Source organism: Rhinolophus sinicus, chromosome 11 (assembly GCF_057876585.1).
Source record: "Rhinolophus sinicus isolate RSI-liver-muscle chromosome 11, RSI-T2T, whole genome shotgun sequence".
Classification (NCBI taxonomy): domain Eukaryota; kingdom Metazoa; phylum Chordata; class Mammalia; order Chiroptera; family Rhinolophidae; genus Rhinolophus; species Rhinolophus sinicus.
Genome location: NC_142511.1, coordinates 23,504,067 through 23,530,797, shown reverse-complemented (window position 1 = coordinate 23,530,797; position 26,731 = coordinate 23,504,067). Strand labels below are relative to the sequence as shown.

The 26,731-nt window shown below is 48.0% G+C and overlaps 1 protein-coding gene across 30 annotated transcripts in view; it reads left to right on the top strand.

Moving 5' to 3' along the window:
• The window catches only part of NFASC (neurofascin), a 178,887-nt gene that overhangs the window by 81,094 nt on the left and 71,062 nt on the right, over nucleotides 1–26,731 (top strand). For all 30 annotated transcript variants that reach the window (XR_016022777.1, XR_012492907.2, XR_012492906.2 and 27 more), the window contains one exon: nucleotides 21,575–21,755. Coding sequence is in view for 26 of the 30 variants with exons in the window: in XM_019711426.3 (XP_019566985.2) it covers nucleotides 21,575–21,755 (181 nt within the window). In the remaining 4 variants the exon portion in view is untranslated. The remainder of the gene's footprint in view (nucleotides 1–21,574; nucleotides 21,756–26,731) is intronic.

Here is a 26,731-nt window from a genome sequence, read left to right as displayed (position 1 = left end):
AAGACCTCTCCTCTGGGCGGGGCATTGGGCCCTGGCAGATGGACAGCTAGCTGTCAGGGTGCAGTAAGCAGCTGAGGCCGACATCACTGAAGTCACACCCCGTGTCCAAGGTCTGCATTGTTCCATTCTGGGTTAGACTCTCCTGTTGCTCTCAGGGACTCCTGTTTTAGTCTCAGGCCAGGGGTGGCAGGGGAGGACATGCAAGAAGTATGGCCTACAATTTTAACTGAGGAGTAACTGACATTATATCACAAGCTAGCAACTTGGGGGCTGCTGAGCTGGAGGTGTCTGACCTGGAGGCCTGAACAAAGAAGGATTTTCTTATTCTTGAGTTTGGGCATCTCTGCCTCATTACACTTTCTCTTTCTTGCTCTAGCTCCCCTTCCAAAAGTCCTCTGTTCTCCAGGAAAGAGTCGGAGATGGGGCTGAGGGGCGGTGCAGGGAGGAGATTAAAAGGTGGGAGCAAAAATGCTGATGACATGGATTTGGGATCTGGGCAAAATCCAGCTCTACTTGCGTTGTGACTGACTGTAGGAAAGTTTCTAACTGCTCTAGGCCTCAGGCTTCTGGATTATACAGTGGGGTTAATAATAAACACTTTGTTATAAATACTAAAGATTAAACATACAAAGAGCACAATGTCTGGCATGTAGTAGGTGTTCAGTAAATGGCAGTTATTATTATTTATCTCATCAACAGCAGCTCCGATGTACTTGTCTATCAAGGTAGTTTCTGTGTGGCCCTGTGAGGGCCACAACTTGCTTAGAACAGTATCAGGCTTCCGGGACCATCTAGGAAACCCATCTGAACACAGGGCTTTTTCACCCAATCATTGTTACTGATACTGAACTTGAACATACTGACTGACAGTGGTGGGGAGGGGCACCATTCTTTTATTTTACTGTGTTTGCAGAAGTGGTGTACTAGGGTATTTTAATGGGCATGTACAGATATGTAAAACAGTGTGGGAAAGGAGCCCCCTGTTTGTGACAGGATCGGGAATTAGTCCAGCTCTGTGTCACCATGCCTCTTTCTTGGAACTTTTTCATATACCTTCCCCACTTTCTATCCCTATGCCCCCGCTCCACCCCGCTCCTTCCACCCCTACACAGTCTGCCCTGGGCACAGACACTCTGGCTGTCTAACCAGATCCCTGCCTAAGGAACCTGGGAGCCCGTCCCTTCTTTGGTGGAACCAACATCCCTGACCAACCGCACGGCTGGCTGGCAGCTGGAATCATGCCCTGCCACGTCCTGCCTGATGACACAGGGCAAACTTGTTCTAACGTGCACCTCTGGACATTTTAAATCTAATCAACAGTCCCTAAAATTAATTCAAAGCTTTATTTTTATAGCGTGTCTATTTACATTAATTTGACTTTCGCGATAATTCTGTGATGTGAGCAAGACTGGTGTCTTTCCCATTTGACGGATGAATAAACCAGGCTCAAGAAGTTATTTCTCTAAGGTCCACAAAACTAATAAGCAACAGAGGCCACATTAGAACTTAGATGCCCTGAGTCGCGGGCCATTTTCCTTGCTGTAACACCACACTGCTTCCTTCGGTCTGAGGCACCACACACGTCATGAGGGGTCAGAGGACTTTCAGACAAACAGAGCATCCTTTAAAAAAGAACAAAGAGTGCAGACAATGCCCATAAGCAGGGACATTGGCTATTGAGGGAACAATCAGTTCTGAGAGAGGGGGAGCTGATACAGGTTTCTTTAGAGGGTGCTAATCGTCATCATTATAATCACCATTTCGGGTACCCCTTGTGCACCAGGCACTGGGCTCTGTACTCGATGTGCATTTCCCATCTACTCCTCCTCACAACAACCCAGTGAAATAGGCTCCGTCATTACCCATATTTTCCTGGTGACAAATACAGAAAGATGAAGGTGCTCAAAGCTCCACGTTTAAGCAAGTCCAGCACCTGAGTTCGAACCCTGCATTCCAACCCTGGGACCTGCACAGCTGATTATTTCAGTTTGGGCTGCAGTGTGTTTTCAGGTGGCTTTTTCCAAGTCTCCCTAGAAACAGTGCACAACTATTTCTGAGCAAGCGTCCAGGCAGCTTCCAGGTGGGAATCTGATTTTCGTCCCTTCGTTTCCGAAGCCTCATAGAAACAAGTCCTCCGTTTCTGGTTCTCCTTCCTCTGGCTCTTCTTTTGTCCCGAGGCCTCTGCCATCTGGAGCTGCCCCGGCATCTGCTCTGGAGCACACTCCTCCCACCGCCCCTCCCGCCCCAGTGAGGCACCTTCTCACTCAGACTAATCTCTCCCCTCCTCCTCTCCCCACCCCCAGTGCTTCAGCTCCTGGTCCTCACCAGGCTGTCAGAGCAGACACCTGCCCTCTGACACAAGGCAGAGAAACCACTCAGCTTCCCCTGGCCTTTAATTTCCCAAATGGATCCATTTGGTTAATTGCACTCATACTCCTATGCCCCACTGCCTGTCGGTGAGAAGCGGGGCCTCTTTTCTCCAGAAGCATTACAACAGGCCATCAGGGACAACATGGGCGCAGGACACTCCGCTCTGGGTTGATTGGGGAGGGGCCATAGAGCTATGTTAGGAACGGTCTGTGTTGCTCCCAGGACTTACTCCAGGCCCCTGAGGCAGCGCCTGTGTTTGGCTACCTTCTCCTATAAGCGCTGAGATCTGCAGGACTGGGTGTGGGGACATGGGTGGCAGCAGGGAAAGTTATTCCTTTTCATAGCTGGTGCTGTCACCTCGTTTCTGCTGCAACACCGCTCAGCCTTGCCTACTGCCCCCTAATCGTACCTTTTTACTGGAGGCTGGGCTGTTGGGTTTGGAACAGCATGTTTCCCTGAGTTTCTGCTTCTAGTGGGAGGACCACAGACTATTGCAAAGGGAGGCCCTTCTGTGCGCTGTGTCTATGCTTCCTCAGGGCATAAGACACAAAGTTCTCCTCTGGAGCCAGCAGTGTCTGGTGTAAGCATGGGAGCTGCCAGCACTTTGCACGAGACTCCTAAACAAATGGTGCATCTTACAATGCAGGAAACAACCTTCCCATGTCCGTTCCACCACCTCTCCTCCAGGCTCCTGTATTTTCACGTCTCCAGCCTGTAGCAGCCTGCCGGGGTGGCAGTTGGATGCAGACTGATGTCTGTATTGGATGTAAATGCAGAGGACAGTAGGAACAGATGCTGCTCCCTCCTGCCGTCTTAGTCTTTTTCTCCCTCTGCCCCCTTATCACGTCAGAAAGGAATTTTAAAAATGCAACGGGGGATGTGCTGTCCTGGGAATATTAGCAGCTAGACCAATATTGCCGGCAAGATGGAAGTCACCTCCGAAGAACTGGCCCAGCCCCCTCCCTGGGGCCGGCTCCAGCCAGGCACAATTGACGTCATAGGTCATAGGGCATTGGTGGAAGAAGCTGGTATGAATAGGGTGGAGATATCCAGGAATATGAAGGGCTTTGGTTAAGGAGACCTTGGCAGAGGCAGGAGAGAGGGGACCCCAGAGGGACTTTGGCTGGTCTGGGGTCTTGCAGGAACCTCCCTTTCTCCCTGGTCCAAAGTAAACAGTGCCTGTATAGATAACCATATGTTGTCTCTAAGAGTGAATAATAACTCCTTGGTCACAGAGCCAACATATGGTTATTTGCACAGGCACTGTATATTTTGTAGATCTACAAAGTACATTTGTAGATTCAAAGGCCCAGCTTTTCCAAAGCAGTGTAGCAAAGCGGTATAGCAGCTGTAACTTTAGGGAAAGAAGAAAGGACCAGTGGTTTTTGAATGCCAAGTTTGTGCCAGGTCTTCGGTTAAATGCTATACATTAGCCTATTAATTCACTTAAAATGAATTAACTCTAATTTCTTTCATTAATAATCGCCACAATAACTTTGTGGTAAATGTATCTATCCCACTCAAAGACAAGAAAACTGAGGCTCTAAGAGAATAAACAAATTGCTGAAGACCACACAGCAGGCTGAGGTGGGATTGAAACTCATGTTTGTGGCTTCAAGTGTGTGCCCTTTCCATGTGCCAGACGGATTATATGTCACTTCCTCTTGAAGCTGCATCTCTGAATCTCTGTCTTGTGTGCCCCTCTGGTCTTGTGGTTTCCTAGCTAGTTCACTGCTCAGCTCTCTAGATTAAGCCCAGCCCTGTTCTGCTTTGAGTTGGTGCTTGTTTCTGTGAAGGACACAGAAAAAGGGCAGAAGACACTGCCCTCACCCTCAAGAAGCTCGTAGTCTGGTAGGGGGGAAGGACATCTCTTTCCCTCACCCCAATCTTCTCCTGTAGTCTTGCCCTCTTTTTTTTTTTCCCCTGCTTGCGCTCAGCCTATGGTTTTCAAATGGCTTTAGAACCTTGGTCTGTTGAAACCAGGCTTAAAATCCCACAAATAGAGGTCAGAATAAGCAGCTTCACATGAATGACATCGTGAGCAGATGGACAGTGGCCTGGACTCCAAATGGACACCCCACTCAGGGAGCCCGGGAACCCATTGGTCAGTGCCTGGGGTGAGGAAGCTGCGTTTGTGACAAAGATGGCTGGGGGGTTGCACAACTGTCTTTCTTTAGGAAAACTACGGAGGGACAGAGATTGTGGTTTCAGGCTGTTCTTTCTATAGCGTTCTGAAATTTACTATGGAGACACAGACTAGACAGTTTGTGACTTACTCAAGGTGGGATACAAGAACTTAGCCCGCAGTCTTTATTTATTTTTTAATCAGTATTCAATATATTAAAGTAAGAAACCAAGAAACCTAATTTTTGCTTTAACTTTTCATTTCAACTGACAGATTTTCAGTTCTCTTCATAAATCTCATAAATTTCAACAATCATTTATTTGATCCTATCAATAAACTTAGTTAATTAAATTCCTTTGAACATTTGAAACTGTATTTTATAAATTTAATCATTCACTTTCCTTTTTGAAGAGTCTCAATTTTGTAACAAAGTTTTCCAAGTCCTAATGTAATTTTTTTCTCATTAATATTTTAAATAACAGCTTTATTGAGTTAAATTTACATACCATGCAACTCAACTATTCAAAGTATACAACTCAATGATTTTTAGTATATTCAGAGTTGGGCACCCATCACTACAATTAATTTTAGAATATTTTCAATCACCCCCCCCAAAAAAAAAACCCATACCCATTAGCAGACACTCCCCTCCTCCCAACACTGGTCTTCCCCAGCCCCAGGCAATTACTAATCTACTTTCTACCTCTATAGATTTGCCTATTCCCCACATTTTATATTAATGGAATCATACAATATGTCGTCTTCTGTGTCTGGCTTCTTTTACGTAGCATGATGTTTTCAAGGTTCATGCATGTATCAGGACTTCATTCTTTTTATGGATGACTATTCCATTGTCTAGATCTATCACACTTGATCCATTCATCAGTTGATGGATCTTTGAGTTATTTCCACTTTTGGCTATTATCAATTATGCTGTGAACATTCCTGTACAAGTTTTCATGTGGAATTGTGGGCCATATGGTAACACTGTTTCCCCTTCTGAGGAATCCTCGGTCTTTTTATACCAAATCCAAGCCTCCCTTTCTGGTCTTGTATTTTCAGTCCCCACTTTCTCTCTCACCCAGGTCCCTCCTTATCCTACTCAAGTCTTGGGACCACCCTTGGAGACCTTGCAAGTAGGATTCTGATCATTCCCCCCTCCAGCCCTCCTCTGAGCCATTTCCCTTTCACGACAGGCCCGGGGAGACAGCTCGGCTACCCTAGGTGTCTTCACTCACTTGGAGAGGAGGTGGGGCGTTTCACAACCCTCTCTCTCCAGCTGTGAAGAAAGATGTGTCTAATTGCTGTGAAGCTTTCTCCCTGAGGGGAGCAGATGAGGAGCCAGACAGTGAGGAGTTCGGTTCTTCCAGTGAGGTGAGGGCTTCTCTTCTTCCCAGAGGTGGCAGAATTCCTTCCCAAGTGGAGGTGGTTCCCTGCTCTTCCTCTGAGGCTTTGGTTTTCGCTGATGACTTCCAAGCAGAAGCTGTCTGCAAATGCTGCCTGTGAGCTTGTTTCCTTCCCAGTCTTCTCGACCTGCTAACTTTATAAGGAAGGAAACTGATGACAGCTCATTTAACCCTGAGCAGGGCCAGTGGGTGCACCTGAATAATGGAAATTAACAGATATGCACAGGCTTTATTTAAACCAGTCCCTGTTGGCAGCTACACTGACTATGTGTGAGAGTCTTCCCACTCCGGGTATGTTTCCTAGTCCTGCCCCTTGGAGGATTAACAAATAAATGATGGTAATAAGGAGGAAATGCACCGCCTGTAGAACTTAGAAAGCTAGCTGGGTTATAGCACCAACAACGTCCTTCCCAGTGTGCCGCTCAACCGCTGGCCTCCATGGTGGGCTGTCAGCAGGCCGCCTGTATATTTAAGCTTCCTTGCTATGCCAGGATAAGATGTGCCTGGCTCCATCTGGCCTGGAGTCAGATATGGGGTGATCCAACAACCCCACTTCCACCATATATCAGTGTATGTGTATAAGGAAGCACATTGCAGCATTATTGTAATGGGGAAAAAATAAGGAAAACAACCTAAAGGTCCAGTACAAATAGACAGTTAAAAGCTGTGTGGTAGACCCGCAATGCAGTTATGTCCAAGCTGTTTGGCTTAAGGACTCTATCAGTTAGTTATGCAGTGCACCTCCCACCCTCGAAGTGGCTGCACTTTCTCAGTGGGTGCTGCCTTCTCGTGGGGCCCCAGCCTGCCTGGTGGCTCGAATACTAGGGCGCCCTGTCAGTGCTTTGTGCACCTAGAGACCCTGGTGTAAACACTACATTATTCAAGGTGGTCACCTTGACGGAAAAGGTCTCTTTTTTGTCACCCTCTCCCTCCCTCGCCCCAACTTAATAAATAGCCAAGTGGTTCAGGTTTCAGCCTATAGATTAGTTCTGGGTGTTGAGCAGGAAACAGCTGTTTTCAGCCAAATCCCTAATCCTAACCCCAGGTGTCCCCCTCCCCAGGTGGGAATCAGGGCCACCTGACCCTGTTGTTTCCCCGCTCACACTGAGACCCTGTGGCCTCTGTGAACTTAGCTGAGGCAGGGCAAGGTGGGGCTGGGCCTGCCAGGTGCCCCTGCCACTGCCACGAAGCAGATCTGAAGCAGATCTCTATCGGTGGTTAAACACACAGCCCCTCACTCCTCCCAGATCTCTCCCCCTGACAACGAGAAGGAGCCAAGCATGAAACACAGCCGGGGAGCAGATGGAGACCACCCTCTTCCAACCCTGAGAAGGGAGGAGGGGGGAAGGGGAGCTGAATCCCATACATGAGGTTTCTGTGGCTATTGGAAAATCCTAAGACAACTGGTTCCGCCCTATACTGGTGAGGAAGCGGGGTCTCTCTCCTGGGCATAGGGAGAGGCAGAGATCTGGAAGCAGGCTGGTGAGTGCGTTCCTAGACTGTCAAGTCCTCGTGCACAGAGAGTGTGGTCCAGTTACAGCTCTTTCAAAGGGGACGGGAGAGGATTGTGCGGGCAGGCAGACTTTCTTAAAGATGCTGAGACATTCGGTCATTTCGTAGGGGTGCAGGGGAGATGTGAGGCAGGCGCTCGCTGAGGAAGCCAGGGAGCTCCGTGCTGCTTCCCCTTTCAGTCTGTCTTTCAGAGAGCCCTCTTTCTTCTCCCTGCTTGGCACTGTCTATTTGGGACAGGCTAATGATTATCCATAGAGGGCATTTTGAGTTTCCTAGGAAACCTACCTGCCTGGCCTTCAGCTGCCTGTGAGTGGAGGGAGTGGAGCAGGCTTGGGTCAGCATCTGTTGCATGGCTCCTTCCTTGGCATGAGTGAGACAGAAGGGAGGTAGCTGGGGTGTCAGAGGGCAGGAGAGGAAGAGGCGGGAGAGCCCCCTGCAGTGCCCTCACAGTCCCTGTGCTGAAGGTGGAGTTCAGAACCCAGGGCAGCTAAGCTGAGGCCCTCAGGATGAGGGGTGGGGAGGCTGGAAACGGAGGTGAACGGCAGTTCTGGGGCTACCACCTGGAGCAGCAGAATCCCTGGATTCTGCCTGCGGGATGGAGAAAACTGGATGGTCCTGACTGAGATCAGACAGGAAGCTTTGAGGGAGAGGGGGAAGGATTTCAGAAAAAAAGGAGCTGAGTGTGTCTGCTGAACAGGGACAGGGTCTACTTCAGAGGATGCTGAATAGATATTAGATTAGATTACTGCTATATTTTTATTACTCAGACTTATACTGTAACAACAGTTCTATGTGATATTAACCGAGGATTTATAATATACTCATTCGTTGATGGGATAAGTATCTCCCAATAATGGGAAGTGTCTGATAAGATGGCTGTTCATTCATCCCATGAATATTTATTGCACTGTCTCACTACAGAGGGAGAAGACATGCACTCTGAGCTCACGAAATTCAGAGTCTGAGGTAGGCGATGGATGTGGGAACAACTGATCCCACAGGAGGAGGAAATGACTGCTGGAACAGAGCGTGCTGGCTTACTGGGGCCACAGGAAAATTGCAGCCCCCTTTCAGTGGGAAAGCAGGGTCAGTGACGGGTAGGTCACCGCTTAGGGTCTTGACAAAGAAGGGAATTTGCACGATAGAGGAGGAAGGGCATAGTGTTTCCAGCCGAGGCAAAGCAGGAGAAAAGATGGGCCAAAGGGCAGAGAGCACCTGGCCTGTCTGGGGAGTGGCTGAGGCAAGCAGGTGCAGCGGGAGAAGGGGCTGCAGCGGATGGGATCCCGGTTACCAGGTCACAGCGTGCAAAGCAGGGACTGTCAGTTGTGCCTCTCAGGCCAGCTCCTCAGCTACTTTTTCTGTCAAGACAAATACGGGAAAGGATGGCCCCAGGCAAGACACACACTGCTCTTTATTATTCAAGAAAGGAAATGGGGGGTGTGTGTGTGATTGTTATGGTGGTAATCTGAGCCACTCCGATTTATGTTTATGTATAAATCATTTCAAACTGTTATTTGGTTTGTATTAGGAACAAATTACTTGAGAAATACCTTACATCTCAGTCCTGGGTTCCTGCTAAGAGAGCCGTCCTGCCTATCTGTGTGGAGCCCTCCAGCCATTGTGGGGTACAGCTGCCCTGTCAGCTCTTACAATGCCTGGCCCTTCCCCACTCCTGGTTTTGATGTGCCTCTATTTCCTCTTTTGTTTCAGCTCCTCGCTCTGATTTCTAAACAGGTTGCTTCCGGGCAGCAATGATAATAAGCCCTGCTGTGTTTTTTGTGTTTTGTTTTTATCTTCTAATCTAACACAGAAAGGCTGTTTGGCATTGGCTCTGTTGGGCTTTTATTTTCTCTCTGTCCCCCACAATATCCTGTGACAGTGATGTGTGAATGTATTCCTCAGTAGGTTCTTGTAGTACTCTTCCTTCGTTTGACAGTTTATTCTAGGAACTAATTGCTGGCATGTGGCCCTGTAGCATTAATGTGTTGGTGTGTCCTTAGGCGTTAATTCAGGAGCGCGGCCTCAGGATCTGCAGAGCTGTTTTGTTCATGGCTCTGAGCATTTCACACTGAACATGTTCAGTTCCAAGTTCATAATCTACCCGCGCCCCAGCCGCTGTCGGATTTAGTCCCCTTTCTGTGTTTTTGGTGCTAATTATTAGCGTCATCCTAATTCACTTTTTCAGCCTAGAAGCCTTGGTGCCGTCCTTCTTCTCATCATCCACTACCAGTCAGTCATCAGATCCCGTTAATTCCAACCCAGAAACTATCCTTGAATCCCAAGGTGGCCTTGGAGACCATCAAGCCATCTGTCTGCCGCATACACGCTCTCTCACACCCTGTGCAGGGGCACCTGTGGAATCTGGGAGAAGGCGAGTATAGTGACAGGGAGAGGAAACATGGTCAGGCCTGCGCTTGGCACCCAGAGCAGGAGGATGCTATAGGGCAGAGAGTGGCCTGTGGCCAAGCCCCGACCCGCCACCCAATGGGCCTGGTCGGCTGAACAGGCCACAGGCCCCCTCCTGGACTTAGGTTTACCCGCAATTCAGAGAAAACATAAAGGTCTTGCATGTAGTGGCGTCACTTGAGCTCATCAGGAAGGAATGCAAAAGAACAGAGAAAACGTTTACGTCTGTGTCATGCTTCGTGTTCCTGTGCATTATCCATGTGATCTCACAACGACCATCTGAAGCAAGCAAAGCAGTGATATTCCATTTTTGAGATTTTAAAAAAGGTTTGGAAAACAAGTAATTGACAAAAATTAAGTGGCAGGACTGAGACCTTTACTTGGATCTTCCATTCCATAGATATTCCCCACCAGGGACCATGCCCTGCACTGGGGACAGAAGAATGATCGGGACCCGACCTGAGCCCTAAGGCTTCCACAGAGGAGAAGGCTAAGCCAGTAGTAAGCAAACTAAGCCACTTCCAGCTCGCTGCCTGCTGTGTGAATCAAGTTTTATTGGAACGTAGTCAGGCCCATTTACTCACTTACTCTCCATGGCTGCTCTCACCCTAAAATGGTAAAGTTCAGTAGCTGTGACAAAGACTATATGCTTCACAAGTTATTTACTATCCAGATGTTTACAGAAAAGGTCTCCAACCTTTAGTTTAAACATACGGTTTTACCACAGTGTGCTGTGTGCCCCAGGTTTAGGGGAGATGGACTCTCAGCTGTTCTGGGAGCGGGGACAGGGGGCACAGGGGGGGCACAGGGACTTCTTCACTGAGCAGAAGATGTCTGAGCATTGCATAGTGTCTTGAAGATTGGGTAGGAATTAATCACATGACAAGGAGGGAAGGCCAGTTCAGACACACAGGAGGGCACGTGTAAAGTGTGGCAGCAGTAAATGGTGTGGTGTGCTTAGAAAATGACATGTCATTCAGTTAGGAAGCATTGAGGTTTGGGTGGAGTTGGAGAGGCCTGCAGGAGCCTGATCTCCGAGAGCCTTGTGTGCTACGCTTGGGAGCTTGAATTTGATCTTAACAGATTGATGGGGTGATGATGGAAGAGTTTTCAGCAGAGCGCCGACATGATCAGATGGGGGTTTAGAAAAATCACTGGAATAGCAACGTGGAGAATGGATTGGAAGGAGACCAGTTGGGAGGTTATTGCAATAGACCAGAAGACGTGATGTATATCAAAGGTAAGATGGGTGGGCGCATGGAGAGGGAGGGGGAATGAGAGACACTGGGAAGGAGACAGTCCAAGGGTCTTGGTGCCTGGATGTGAGGTGGATTTAAGGGAGATTCCTGATGTCTGGCTTAAGTCACTTAGGTAGGTACCACCAGCAGAGATGGGGAATAGAGCTGGAGGGACAGGACCCCTGCAGAGACACTGAGAACATCAAGGCAGAAGAGGATCTGGCAGTGTGATTAGTGTTGCCACGGAAGTTGGAAGGGCCAGAGAAAAGAGGAGGCCCCAGAGTGGTGTTTAAGAGGTCAAGGAGGAGAGAAGGTTAGGAGGGATGCATAGAGTGGTTAACAGTTGCTAATGCCTCCAAGAGGCCTGGCAAGATGAAGACTGAGGACACTGTGGTTGGCCAGTGGGAAGTCTGGAGTGTGGTTGGATGAGGTGTGAATGGGAACTAAATACGTAAAGTCAGAATCCATAGACCACTCTTTAAAAAACAAACTTTCATGAGAAGAGATGGAGCAAAAAATTTTCAGCTATAGATAGGGAGGCTGTGGGATACAGAGAACACTCTTTTTGTTTTGTTATGAGAGAAAGTTGATGGTGTTTCTCTGCTGAGGCAGGAGCCAGTTGAGAAGAGTTTGGAAATTCAGGAGACAGCGGATTGTTGGTGGTGAAGGGCAGGTTTCTGTGCAAGGGTAGGACTGGGTCCAGGCAGAGAGGCAGGAGGAAGGGACACTTTTTTATACAGAAAATGGAGGCGGTGGGAAGCTTATGTGTTCAACCAACATTCTAGGGGCGTTTCTGATTTTGATAGCACTGTCAGTTGCAAGTTATAAAAACTCAACTCCACCTGGCTTAAAAAACAAAGGGAATTTTTACTGTAAACATATGTGTAATTTGAAAGTCCACAAGTAGGGCTGGGTTTGGGAAATGGCTCAATCAGTAACACAAATAGTGACACACAGGATCAGCTCTTTCCACGTCTTCTCTGTGCCTTCGGCAGTGTTGGGGCATCCTCACATTGCACGTGGAGACCCCATATTCCCACAATCCTCTCCCCTTGTGGGAGTTCCTCACTGGGTCTTTTTCAGAAGAGAGGGGAAACATATCTTTCCTGGAGGTGTCAGCAAAGTCTCCGTGAAGCACATTGCCTCTTGCTGGATTAGACGTCCATTCCGAGATCAATCATAGAGGTAAGAGGGTCAGGGATACTATACGGATTGGCTTACACTCATGAGAGCTTATCCCTGGAAAGGGTAGGAACGGGGGTAGAGATGAATCCTCCGAAGAAAAATACGGATACAGTTGTGGATTGAATTGTAGCCCTCAAAATTCCTGTACTGAAGCCCTAACCTGCAATGAGACTATATTTGGAAACAGTCTTTAAAGAGGTGATTAAGGTTGAATGTCATAAGGGTGAACCCTAATCTAATATGACTGGGATCCTTATAAGAGGGAGCGTCACCAGGACGTGCATATGCACAAAGGAAGGGCCATGTGAGAACAGCAAGAAGGCAGCCATCTGTAAGCCAAGGAGATGGAGCCTCAGAAGGAACCAACCCAGGTGGCACTTTGGTCTTGTACTGCCAACTCCAGAACTGTGAGCAAATAAATGTCCAGCCTGTGGTATTTTTGTAATGGCAGCACTAGGAGACTAATACAGTGGGTGGAAAGAGGATAGCAAGGAGGTTGTATGAACATCCAGTAAGTGCCATTAGGTTTTCTGCGTGCTTGACCTTCTGCAGGTTGAATAAGACACTGTTGTTAACCTCAAGGAATGCGTCATGTAGTTGGGGAGATGACAGTCTACACTAAGACCTAGCACTCATTACAATGAGTATTTCCCAGAATTCTCTGAGAGCACAAAGAATGAGGACCTAATTCAGCCTTGGTGGTGAGGGGTGGTGCAGGGAAACCAAGGAAGGCTTCCTAGAGGAGGTGTCACCTGCCCTGAGCCTAGAAGATAACAAAGAGTTGTGTGAGGGCAGCCAGATGACTCAGTTGGTTAGAGCGTGAGCTCTGAACAACAGGGTTGCTGGTTTGATTCCCATATGGGCCAGTGAGCTGTGCCCTCCACAACTAGATTGAAAACAATGAGCTGGCACTGAGCTTCCAGAGGGGCTGCTGGATGGCTCAGTTGGTTAGAGAGCGAGCTCTCAACAAGGTCGCTGGTTCAATTCCCACTGGGATGGTGGGCTGTGCCCCTGCAACTAAGATTGAAAACGGCGACTGGACTTGGAGCTGAGCTGCGCCCTCCACAACTAGATTGAAGGACAATGACTTGGAGCTGATGGGCCCTGGAGAAACACTCTGTTCCCCAATAAAATTAAAAAAAAAAAAAAAGAGTTGGGTGAAAGAACAGAAAAGGCAGAGTAGGAAAAGAGAGTGATTTATGTAAAGTTAGTGTGGAAATAAAGACCACCCAAAGGAGAGCAAACACAAAAGCCATTTACTTAGAGCTTGCTATAGCAAGGGGCTCAGCCACCACTACTACACTTACATTTGGCAGAGTCTCAAAGGCAGAGAGGGGCGGTGACAAGCTTTATAGTGAAAAAAGGAAAAGTATCAGGTATGCTCAGACTGATGTAGCAGTTGGAGGCATCCTATGTGATTGCTTTGGGGAGCAGATTTGTCTTTCCCTGATTGGTCTTGAGTTGGGAGTGCTGGTATAAAACATAGGGCAGCTTGTAGGCACTGACCAAGCCTGACCATTCTGGGCTGGTTGCTATAGCGGTTGTGAGTCAGGCTTTTATTGTCATATACGGTATGGCCGTCGTCTGTATAGTCATCTCTCAGTGGGGTGGGTGAAAAGCCAGGACTATTCATGAAACTAGAAATTCCGTATAACTGAGAGTGAGAGAACAGGGTTGGGGAAAGATGAGATCGGGCGGGTAGGCCCTGATCAGGGAGGTCTTTCCGAGTGTGTTTTAGGAGACACTTAAAGGAGAAAAACCGCTGTGGTGGGGGATGGGAGGGGGTGTCGAGCCAGAGCCAGGGAGGGTTGTGAAGAATCCCAAGGAGCCACCTGAACCTGGAGAGCTCAATGCAAACACCCTCCCGGGGAAGCCGGACAGTTCTCCCAGTCCGCACCTGTAGCCTCAGCCCGGTGTGCACTTCCTCATACCCTGCCTTGCTGTTGCACCCGTGCATGATTGCCATGGGGTACAGTTAGACTGTTGCTCAAGGATTTTCAGTTTCTTGTTTTACTAATAGAATCCTTTCTTCAAAATAAAACCTAAAACCTTATGCAAAACCTCAGTGTAAAACCAGTGACTGTGAAGCAGCTCTGGTGAGACTGGGGTAGAGGGGCCTGAGTCCCACCCTCTCCTTCCCCAAACCCACCCTCTTGGAGAAGGCTCCTGAGGTACTTCCTAGAAGCCATCGGGCTCCTGTGGACCCAGTGTGAAAACGCAGCACTAAAACACTTCTTTAGAAGTCTGCCAGCTCCGTCCTTGTCACCCTGAGCACTGTGTGGAACTCCAGGGTGGCCCTGAGGCTGCTGCACTGAGTGACTTCACTGACACTGGTGATGTTTCTGGGTTTGGAAGCTGAGGGGCTGGCCTTGCGTAGCTGAGGAGGCTGTGGAGCCTCCTAAAGTGTCTCCCTGCTTCCACTGTTGCCCATCTCTATCCCCCCCTCCACAGATCAGTCAGTGTCCTTTACAAACCCACCTCATCAGCTCACTCCACCACTCACAAGTCAACTTGGCATATAATTTAAACTCCTCACTTTGTCCTCAAAGCCCTGCATGAATCCTCCCTTGCCGCCCTCTGATCATGACTCATTCCCTTCTTCACTGCGAGCCCTCAAAGCTCCAGCCACTCTGGCTTCTTTCAGTCCTTCACTTGTTCCGCTCTGCTTTCTGCCACACCGCCTCTGCACAGGGATTTCTCCGCCGGCCGTTTTTCTGACCCTCTTTACAAGGTTAGCTCCCTCCTGCCATTTAGGTCTTGGTCAAGTATCACCTTCTCAAAGGCCTTCCTTGACCACTCACTTCCCTGTATCACATCACCCTACTGTGGTTTTTAAAAACTAGATTTAATTTTTTAGAGCACTCTTAGAGTCACAGCAAAACTGAAGGGAAGGTACGGAGATTTCCCGTGTCCTCCTGCACCCACACATGCACAGCCATGATCAACATCCCCACCCGAGGGGTGTCCTTGTGACGCTGACGGACCTGCCTTCACACGTTCTTATCAGCCAGAGGCATCGTTTACGTTAGGGCTCGCCCTTGGTGCTGTACACGCCATAGGTTTGGACAAATATACAAGGACATGTATCCATCATAGAATCATATAGAAGTTTCACTGCCCTAAACATTTCCATGCTCTGCCTATTCCTCCCTCCCCCGCCCCTGGCAACCACTGCATTTTTTATTGTCTCCATAGTTTTGCCTTTTCCAGAATGTCATACAGTTAGAATCATACAGAATGTAGCCTTTTTAGATCACTTCTTTCACTTAGTCATACGCATTTAAGGTTCCTCCGTGTCTTTTCATGGCTTGATAACTCTTTTTAGTGCTGAATAATATTTCACTGTCTGGATGTACTACAGTTTGTTTATCTATTCACCTACTAAAGGACATTCTGGTTGCTTCCAGATTTCAGTAATTATGAATAAGGCTGTTGTAAACACCCATGTGTGGGTGGATTGTGTGTTCTTTGCACCTGTTGCTGCCTGGGTTTTTTTGTTCAACATTTATTTCCTGTCTTCCCCGCTAGCACGTGAGCTCCATGACAGCAGAGAAACCTCACTTGTCCCTGTGTGTGTTCTCTAGACCAGTGCCTGCTGCCAGGTCTGTTTAGTCAGTGACTGATATGCTGACTGCCACCCCAAAGTCCAAAGCGGGTTCTGCACCAGGGGACGTAGAGCTGCCAGATGAGCCACTCAGCACCACCAGTCTTTTCTCCCTGTCACTTCTGATGTGTTGTGACCACCAGAACCGCCTGCCCAAAATGGGGCTATGGGAATGTGGGGAGCTCCCGACGGCAACAGCTTGCGGGAGCTGTGTGCCTCTCGTCCGTCTGCCAGGAAAGCTTGTAGAATCAACACCAGAGGCCCCCCAATCTGGGGAAAGAAAGCAAACCAGGGCCCAGAAAAAAGGAAAAACAGACTGTGATTGTGGATGGCTCATTATTGTTACGACTTGCTGCTGTTACTGGTAATGTCACGGAGGTAGCCAGAACGCTCACTGAGTGGGCAGATCCACTCAGTGGCAGCAGCTGGCACCTAGTAAGCCCTTTACTCTGCGCCCACGCTTTCCTACGTGCTTGCTGTCGGACCCGTGAACTAAGTCGTCACAGCCGTCCTCTGCAGGAGCTGCTGTGTCATCCGTGGTGCTCAGGTGAGAAAGGCAGAGCTCCAAGGCTTCAGTGCTTGCGCGTGGTCCCCACCTTGTAAGCAGGGAGCAGACGCAAACCCTGCGGCTCAGCCCAGCTCTCAGGCTCAACTGAACGGCCGTCCCCCCAGCGGTTGATCATCACCCAACTCACATGTGCTTCTCTGGGCCCCTCGCGGACACTGCGTTCAGCTCTCCCACAGGCTTGCAGACTTCAAGGCCTTGCGTTCAGGGAGGTTGTCTAAGTGTGAGCAGCATCCCCATGTAGGACAACAGAGGCTCAGTGGCATTCAAATGAAAAAAATCCCTTTTTAATCTGCAGGCCTGATTTGGTCCCTGCCTAGAAGTTTGAGGGTCCAGGGATCTGTGTATTAAAATCCTGCCCAGGTGATTCTGATAAGCATCCAGTTTCCTTCCTGTGTGGGCACATTGACAGCAACACCCCGGGCCAAATGTCACTTGGATTCATTATGAAACAGTAAGCTCACTACTTCACATGGCAGAACATTTCATTCATGACTCCATTCTCTCTCTCTCTCTCTTTCTCTCTCTCTCTCTCTCTCTCTCTTTCTCTCTCTCTTTCTCTCTCTCTCTCTTCTTTTCACACAAGAGGTTGGGGAGGGGACCTGAGATATATAAGAAGTGAATTAATCATATTCCCCAGTTCATAGTACACCATCAGTCCACACAAGACTTCTCTTGGTTTTATGTATTTTTGTTTTTTCCTCACTCTCTTCCCACAGCAATAGGCCCCCTCTGATGTATTTTATATTCTTACAGTCCACCTCTTACCTATTTGATTCGATATAAAAGGATCCTTCAAACGCAGTGTATTGCTGGCGTGTGTGGGTAGTGTTTCATTGTTATGAATGGCATTGTAGGGTGGCTGCTTTGATTAGATGATTCTTCCCTAAATCTCAGGGGAGCTCCTGCCTCTCTGGAACTTCAACCTATTGGGTCCTAGTTTTGCCCTCGTTGCGCTCGTTGAGCTAAACAGAAAACTTCCCCACCCTCGTCCCGCATCCAGGACAGTCATCATGGCCCCGCTCTTCTGCAGCCTTGACCCGCCCTCTCACGGGAGATGGGATTTTCCTTATTCTTCCCAGGATGCTCCCTAGTCAGATGGCCTTCCCCTTGAAGGGCTTTGTCCACCCCCACACACACTGGATGGTGTACTTGTCTATCCCTAGTGACAATCTCTTGTTGCTGGAAGGACCAGAAGAGAAACCTAGTGTTTCTTATGTGGCCTGGCCATACAGCATACTAGTGCAAGAACTGAGATTTGATTGGAAGCGTGAATTTAATTGCTCTGGGTTAGAAGCCCCTCCCCGTACCCCTTTCTCCCTAGTTATCAGGACAGAGGACCTGTACGCCTTGGTGATGTGGGGTACCTTCAGGCAGGGCACCACGGCCCTCACTCTGCGTTGGGTTCTTTGTGCACAGCCCTAGAACCCCCCATGTCCAGACAGCTCCCCTTCCTTTGACTTGAATGGAAATTTCCTCAAACTGTACAGGAAGGATTGGGAGCCATGTGCAGGGCAGGTGGAGTGGACCTGCCTTGGGAAGTTGAGGGTGCCCAGCTTCCCTCCTGTGGAATAACCCACCCTCCTCGTCCTCTGCTCTTTTGTCTTTATGAGCACATTTTAGAGACCAATGTTATATATTTCTGTTATTGAGGTAAAAGTCACATATCATAAAATTAACCATTTTAAAGTGACCGATTCAGGAGCATTTAGTGTGCTCACAGTGTGTGCAGCCATCACCTCTCTCCAGCCCCAAACGTTATCATCACCCCAAAAGGAAACCTTGTACTGGAAAGCAGCTACTCCCCAGTCCCCTCTGCCTCTGGTAACCACCAGCCTGTGTTCTGTCTCTATGAATTTACCTATTTTGGATATTTCATATAAATGGGATAATTCGTTCCATTTTGTGTCTGACTTCTCTCATGAGCATAATGTTCTCTGGTTTTGTCTGTATTGTAGCATGTATCCATCAGCATTTCATTCTTTTTGGTGGCTAATATTTCATGGTACATATGCACTGCAATTTGTTCACTCATTCTTCCATTGATGCATATTTGTGCTGTTTCCACCTTTTGGCAGGTGTGAATGATGCTGCTATGAACATGTGTGTACATGTACTTATTTGAGAACCTGTTTTTAACTCTTTGGGGCATATAGCTAAGCGTAGAAATACAGAGGGTCATATGGTAATTCCTATGTTTAATGTTTTTTGGTTTTTTTTTTGGGGGGGTAACTGCCAAAATATACATTTCCTGAAATAGCAGCTTTATTCTGAAACTTTCCTGCATATTGAGAGGCAGGGAAATTGGGTGGAAAAACCCTGGGCTAGATGTCAGGAGACGTGGGTTCTTTTCCCAGCTTTCCCAATAATCAGCCTTGTGACCTTGAGCAAATCACTTCCCTTTCCTGGGCTCCTGTTTCCTCATCTGGAAAGTAAGGGGATTGCAGAAAGCTAAATAATCCTTAAATTCTCTTCCTCTTTTAAGATTTTATTGGGAGGAAAAATGGGTTCCAGAGAGAGTTGTCAAACAGCTAAATGTAATTATCTCTAGTTCTTTTTCTACTTTGTTTTTAAATTGTGAGTTAAAAACACTCCAAATAATTGGGCTATTTTTCTGCCAATGTGCTTCTAGTTAATGATTAGCTTCTGGCTTCCTTTTTCCATCAAGATTCCCAGAATAAGGTATTCTTCTCTTTCCCATCAGTCCAACTGCTGGGCAGCTCCTTAGCAAAACATGGCAGTCATGGCGCCAATGTTGGAGGCATGCCCACTGTCTTTTCTGAAGGAATGCTGAGCCTTCCCAGTGAGCTGGTTCTCAGCGCTAAGGTTTCAGCTAGGTAACCTGAGTCTGGTCTTTGGTGATGTAGGAGGCAGCAGACTTTCTGAGACAGTGTAAGGACCATCTTAGAGAGTTAGGAGGGAAAACCAAAGACCTCCTGTGGTACCTTCTAGCCAGATGGTCCCTCCTCGGGAGATTTTCTACTTTCTTAACCCTGGCCGGAGTGCAGTACCTGTGTAGGAAGGGAGGTGTTTCCTCCACCAGTTGGTAGCCATCACACACAGTGTGCTGCCCAGGTCCAAACCATGTGCTGTTCTGTACCACCTGGTGGTTTTCTGGGGGAAACATGAGGTTTAAAAATAACATGTGATCCAGCTGGTGTATTTCATACGTCAGTCATTCACTTGTTCATTTTTCATCCACCCATCACGTATTTTTGAGTGCCTGCTATGTTTTAGGCACTATGTTAGAGTCTAGGAATATCCAAGACAAGGCACCTCCCTTTACAGAGCCTTCCTTTTTACAGGGGATGTAGAGTGGCTTTTGGAATGAATACAAAGTGACAAGTGCTATTATAATAGGGAGGCATAAATTATGTTCAGGAACACAGACACGTAAGTCATACTTGGAAAATCCTAATGAGGGCAGATTCAAAGAGTATTCTAGACCGATGCTAATCTGTGCAGAAGTCAGCAGGACAGAGCGTTGATGCACAGAGAGACCCGGTAGAAGCTCCAAATGGGCTGAACACACAACACACGGGAGGGGGATGAGAGATGAGATTGCGGAGGGGGCTGCGTCTTGCAGGGCCTCTGAGCCGTGTCAAGGACTGTGGCTTTCACTTTCAGGCAGTAATGAGCCATGAGTTTGACCAGGGGAATGGCGTAGTATTTATATTTGCACTTTAGAAATAACCACTATGGTTATGGGTGGAGAATAAGTCAGAGGGGCAAGAGTAGAAGTGGGGAGATCACTTAGGAAGCTGCTGCAGTAACTGGCATGAAACGATAATGACCAAAATCAAGGTGGAAGCAATGGGAAGCGAGACAAGTGGATGGAGTCCACAAATATACCTGAGGTTGGGGACTGGTGTTGAGCCCAGCTTCCAGGAAAGAAACTGCTGCAGTCTGAGTCCGAATCCTTAGTTTGGCCTGCATCCCGGCACTGGGGAGGTACCTCTTCCTCCAGGTCTTCAGAAGCATGACCTTGTCTCCCAGAAGCCCTGGAGCCCTGCTCCTCTCTCAACACCCTCAGTCAGGGTAGGTGGGAGATGGCGGGTATACAGGTGAGAACAGGCTTCAAGATGCTGACGAAACAGGAACAGAACATTGTGTCCATTTTAATAGGTGGCTGTTAGTCCCAGAAAGCTGGAAGAATTCTGGGGAAACCTCCTCCTGCCATCCTCTGGACTTGGCCCCATGGTGGAACAGCAAACTGGAACAATTTTTTAGACTCCATGTTTCTTAAAGCTCTTTGAGCGTCAGCTGTAGGCCATTTTGTTCTTCTGTCTCAGGAGGAGGGGAAAAGGGCTTGTCTCTTAAGGATCCATTCCAGGCTCCTTGGACCACCATTTTTAATCCTTCCTCCTGTAGGCCCTGGAATGATTTCTTGTGTTTGAGGATGTAAACACTGGGCTGTCATAATGTCGCTCATTCTACCAACCCCTTAGAATCCCCTCCTGAGCCATCGTCTCAGCCCTGCCATCATCTCTAAAGGGACAGCATCAGGGACTGCACAAAGTATCTGCAGGAATCATTCGTTTTAAAAAAAACAAGTCCTTTGGGCAGCGAAGTTTCACCTGTCTAACTCCTGGTCCCCAGTGCTGCCGCCTTCACCCTGGCCCCGCTCCCTGGATCAGAGGACATCAGTGTGATCTTGTCGCGATGCTCCTATCCCAAACACACTCAAACCCAGATCCACTCAGCACATATGGTTCAGAGAAGCTGTGAGATCCATGTGTTTATTACTGGCCCAGTGTGTGGCCTCTTCTAAGTGCTGGGCCTGTGGACCAGTGTTTGTTTTCATGACTGTTCTGTGCAGAGTTGCCCTTCCTTCTAGAACACTGGTTCTTAACTGCGGGTGACTTTGTCCGCCAGGGAACAGCTGGCAATATCTTGAGACATTTTCGACTGGGGACAGAAGTGGACTCTGCTGGCATCTAGTGGGTAGAGGCCAGGGATGCGGCTTCGAATCCTAAAATACCCAGGACTGTTTCCCACACTAAAAATTGATGGCTCCCAAATGTCAATAGTGCAAAGTTAAGAAACCGTGTTTTAGAACATCAGTCTCTGACCAAGGGGACCCTTGCTTGCATCCTTTCAGCCCTGTAGGATTGCTAGGACAAGCCACGAGTTCAAGAATAACACTTGTATTTCTTTCCACAGCTGAACTCTGTCCAGGAGGCCGAGTTAGAGCGGCTGGAGGCAGCAAGACCCCGCCGGCCAGGGAGCAGGGAGCGGGGCCCAGTGCTAAGGATGGCCAGGCTGCAGCCACCACCCTGGGTCCACGCAGCCTTCCTCCTCTGCTGCCTTGGCCTTGGCAGGGCCATCGAGATTCCGATGGATCGTGAGTTTGCTCAGTCCTCTTTTATTTTCCTGATTTGGGGCAGCAGAGTTGGAGGGCAGGGGAGAGTTAAGACCAGCTTTCGAAGAAGGTTCAGGGAGGGGAAACAGTAGGTTCTAGATCAGAGCTGGGTTTCCCAAAGAACGGAAACGAGCATGCTCATGTTTGAGAATGTGAGATTGTGAGTCTGCAGCGCCGTCTGTCAGGGCTGTGGCTGTGATGCTTCGGCTGCCTGGAGCCTGCTGAGCAGCGCCAGAGGTGGCAGAGTTTGGAAGTCTGAGTGTCCTCTGGTCTGATTTGCCCATCAAAATGGAGTTTCCGGGGACCAAAGGAGCAGACAGTTCTTATTTGCCTTTCTAATACCTGAGCTGGACCCGTCAGGCCCTTGTCTGGACTGATCGGGAGGACAGATGGCCTGGGGAAGGCTGGGAAGGGGATTGTTTTGCAAAAGACTGGCTACATGAGACGTTAAAATAGGGCCCATTATAATGCCACCGTGGGAGAGCCAGGCACTGATGCCTGGTGTTTTCAACTCCCGTGGTAAAGCTGAAAAGTGAAATCGATGTCATTCTGTTTCCCATGGGAGGGGCATTCTTCGGCCATCAGAATCATAAAGTAAGGGGCTTGGACTGCTGATCTAAGAGCATGTCTCCACCAGCGTATCTGTGGTTACATTCATAATGGCCCACTGACTGGCAGCATTTAGAAGTGCGTCACCTTTGCCACGATTCTGACACTTCTATCAGGGTGTCTTACATCCCAGTGCTAAGGTGGGAGCACCCCACATCGTCCCCGTTTCCTGATTTCAGGAATACATGAGACCCACATGATGCCAATGTTGACTTGTCTCCAGGTGACAGACGTCTAGGGAGGGAAAGGAGAGTGATACGGCCTCCAAGTCATCCCCACTGAGCTCTCCAAAGCCAGACCGTGGGCCCTGGAGTTAGCAAAGCTTGGAGAAGAGCTGCAGGTGTCTCATCCCCTCCCACCCCACTTCACCAATAATAGCTACCCCAGAGGAGTGGGCACTTCTGGATGAGATAAGGCCAGGAGAAACTATAGGGTAAACCCGGAGCAAGATGGGCAAGGCCTCTGCTGCCCTACCAGTAGCCCCAATGTGTTTGCGCTTGCATATACATGCGCATACGCTCAGGGAGTGGAGACGGGAGTTGTAAAAGGAGCTATTCCGTGGAGACCATCTGCACTGCTGGCTCAAGGAGAATTTCTCATTAACAGTCCCAGGCAGACAATCTAATGAGGAACATGATAAGGCCCTCTCTGTCTCGGGAGGAGGGAGGTGCAGAGGAAATTGGGTTATCCAGGAAGTGCTGAAGGCTCATTTCTCTTCTGCTGCTTCTCACTCACGCACCTGCCACTTTGATCCCCGAGGCTAGTGGGTGAGGAGTTCCTGCAAGGTGAACTATAAATAGATGGCTTTGACATCTCTGCTAGGAATATGGATTTCTAAAGCTGCACCAGGCAGGTGACTGAGCAGTCACTCTCTCCAAAGTACCACCCGTGGAGCACAGAGCTTCCAGTGCCCTGACCACCCCACCACCATCTCCCCTGAGGAAAGCCTGGAGGATCCACCCTTCCTGCGTTGTTGTGTTCATGGAAACCCAGGTCCTTGCTTGGTCAGGGTCACACAGCAAGTGGGTGATGGAGTTGCGAGAAGAACCCAGGTCTCTTGATGACTCCCAGTCTGGTGCCCCACATGCCCCACGGAGACCTCTGGTGAACCTGCCTCCCTTTAGTTCTTAGAACTCCCCGGAGTAGCAGCTGTGTGTGCCTGGCAGAGAGCTAAGTGCTTTACAGGCTTTGTTTCCTGTGATTCTCACAGCTAATCCTCAAAGTACGTATTGTCCTTAGCTGACAGATTAGAAACTGAGGTGCAGACAAATAAAGTCGTTTCTCCAGCTCACAAGTGGCAGGCCAGCATGTGACCACATCACTTCTCTGAATGAGGAGATGAGTCCTTCGAGACACCATTCCAGTGCCCCGGGGTGTGATAGGACAGGAAACTCACGCTGCCCATGCACCTCCCTGGTTGCTGCAGGCACAATGGCCATGGCTGTGTCTCCAGAATGAGTCTACAAAAGCTGAACTCAAGACAAGAGAAAGGCAAGCTCTCCAGAAAGGGCCCAGGAAGAAGTCCTCTACAGCCTGGGTTCTCCCTCCTGCTGGGCCCGTCCTTCCTTCTCACCCTGGGCTGAGACCCAGTGGAAGGGCTTGGGAAAGATCAGGCATTCCTTCTTTCCCCGGCTTCATTGAGATATTACTGACATATAACATATGTAAGTTTAAGGTATGCAACTTGATGATTTGCAACATGTGTCTATTACAAAATGATGACCGCAGTAGGGTTAGTTAACACATCCGTCCCCTCACATGATTACCTTTTTGTGTGTAAGGTCTGCTTACACAGATAACTTGTAAGGTCTACTCTCTTAAGAACTGTCAAGTATAGTTGTTATAATATGGTACAGGCATAACTTGTTTTACTGTACTTCACTTTGTTATACTTTACAGATACTGTTTTTTACAAATTGAAGGTTTGTGGCAACCCTGCCTTGAGCAAGTCTGTCAGAGCCTTTTTTCCAACAGCGTTTGCTCACTTTGTGTCTCTGTGTCACACTTTGGTAATCCTTGCAAGATTTAAAAATTTTTCATTATCGTTATATTTGTTATAGTGATCTGTGATCAGTGATCTTTGATGTTACTATTGCAGTTATTTTGGGGCCCCCACAAATCACGCCCATATAATACAGCAGACTTAATCGATAAATGTGTGTGTTCTGACTGCTCCACTGACCGGCAGTTCCTCCTCTCTCTCTCCCTCTCCTCAGGGCCTCCCTGTTCCCTGAGACACAACAATAGTGAAATTAGGCGAACTAATAACCCTACATGACCTCTAAGTGTTCAAGTGAAAGGAAGAGTTGTACATTTCTCACTTTAAATCAAAAGCTAGAAGTGATTAAGCTTAGCAAGGAAAGCACATCTAAAAAAGCAAGACAGGCCAAAAGCTAGCCCTCTTGTGCCAAACAGTCAGCCAAGTTGTGAACGCAAAGGAAAAGTTCTTGAAGGAAACTAAAAGTGCTACTCCAGTGAACACACAAATGATAAGAAAGCAAAACGGCCTTATTGTCGATATTGGGAAAGTTTTAGTGGTCTGGATAGAAGATCAAACCAGCCACAGCATTCCCTTAAGTCAAAGCCTAATCCAGAGCAAGGCCCTAAGTCTCTTCGATTCTATGAAGGCTGAGAGGTGAGGAAGCTGTGGAAGAAAAGTGTGAAGCTGGCAGAGGTTGGCTCATGAGGTTAAGGAAAGAAGCCGTCTCCATAACATAAAAGTGCAGCAAATGCTGGTGTAGATGCTGCAGCCAGTTATCCACAAGATCCAGCTAAGATAATTAAAGAGGATGCTGCACTAAACCACAGATTTTCAATGTAGACAAATCAGCCTTATATTGGAAGAAGATGCCACCTAGGGCTTTTATAGCGAGAGAGGAGTAGTCAGTGCCTGGCTTCAAAGCTTCAAAGGACAGGCTGACTCTCTTGTTAGGAGCTAATGCAGCTGGTGACATTAAGTTGGAGCCCGTGCTCATTTACCATCTGAAAATCCTAGGGCCTTTAAGAATTATGCTAAATCTTCTCTGCCTGTGCTCTATAAATGGAACAACAAAGCCTAGATGACATCACATCTGTTTATAATATGGTTTACTGATTATTTTAAACCCACAGTTGAGACCTACTGCTCATAAAAAAAGATTCCTTTCAAAATATTACTGCTCAGTGACAACGCACCTGGTCACCCAAGAACTCTGATGGAGAAGTACAACAAAATTAATGTTGTTTTCATGCCTGCTAACACAACATCCATTCGGCAGCCCATGGACCAAGGAGTAATTTTGACTTTCAAGTGTTATTATTTAAGAAATACATTTTGTAAGGTGATAGCTGCCATAGATAGTGATTCTCTGAAAACCTCCTGGAAAGGATTCACCATTGTAGATGCCATTAAGAATATTTGTGGGAGGCTGGTTGGCTCAGTAGTTAGAGCACAGTGCTCATAACACCAACGTCACCAGTTTGATTCCCACATGGGCCAGTGAGAAATAACTGGCTTGAGCTTGGAGCTGAGCCACGAGTGGGTGGCCAGTTGGCTCAGTAGTTCGAATACAGTGCTTATAGCACCAAGGTCGCTGGTTCGATTCCCACATGGGCCAGTGAGCTGCACCCTCCATAACTAGATTGAAAAAAAAAGAACATTTGTGATTCATGGGAAGAAGTCAAAATATCAGCATTAGCAGGCGTTTGGAAGAAGTCGATTCCAGCCCTCATGGATGACTTTAAGGCCTTCAAGACTTCAGTGGAGGAAGTAACTGCAGACGTGGTGGAAATAGCAAGAGAACTAGGATTAGAAGTGGAGCCTGAAGATGTGACTGAATTGCTGCATCTCATGATAAAAGTTTAATGGATGAGGAGTCGCTTCTTATGGGTGAGCAAAGGAAGTGGTTTCTTGGGATGGAATCTACTCCTGGTGACGATGCTGTGAAAATTGTTGAAATGACAACAAAGGAATTAGAATATTATATAAACTTAGTTATTAAAGCAGTGGCAGGATTTGAGAGGATTAAATTCCAATGTTTGAAAAAAGTTCTGTGGATAAAGTGCTATCAAATAGCATCGCATGCTACAGAGAAATCGTTGGTGAAAGGGAAGAGTCAATCGATGTGGTGAAGTTCATTTATGTCTTATTTTAAGAAGTTGCCACAGCCTCCCATCCTCCCAACCACCACCCTGATCAGTCAACAGCTATCAACATCAAGGCAACACCCTCCACCAGCAAAAAAGTACTTGCTTTATTGCAATATTGTCTTTATAGTGGTGGTCTACACCCAAACCTGCAATATCTGTGCAGTTTGCCTTCCTGTTAATTATAGCTGCCATGCTGTAAATCAGATCCCCAGAACTTACCC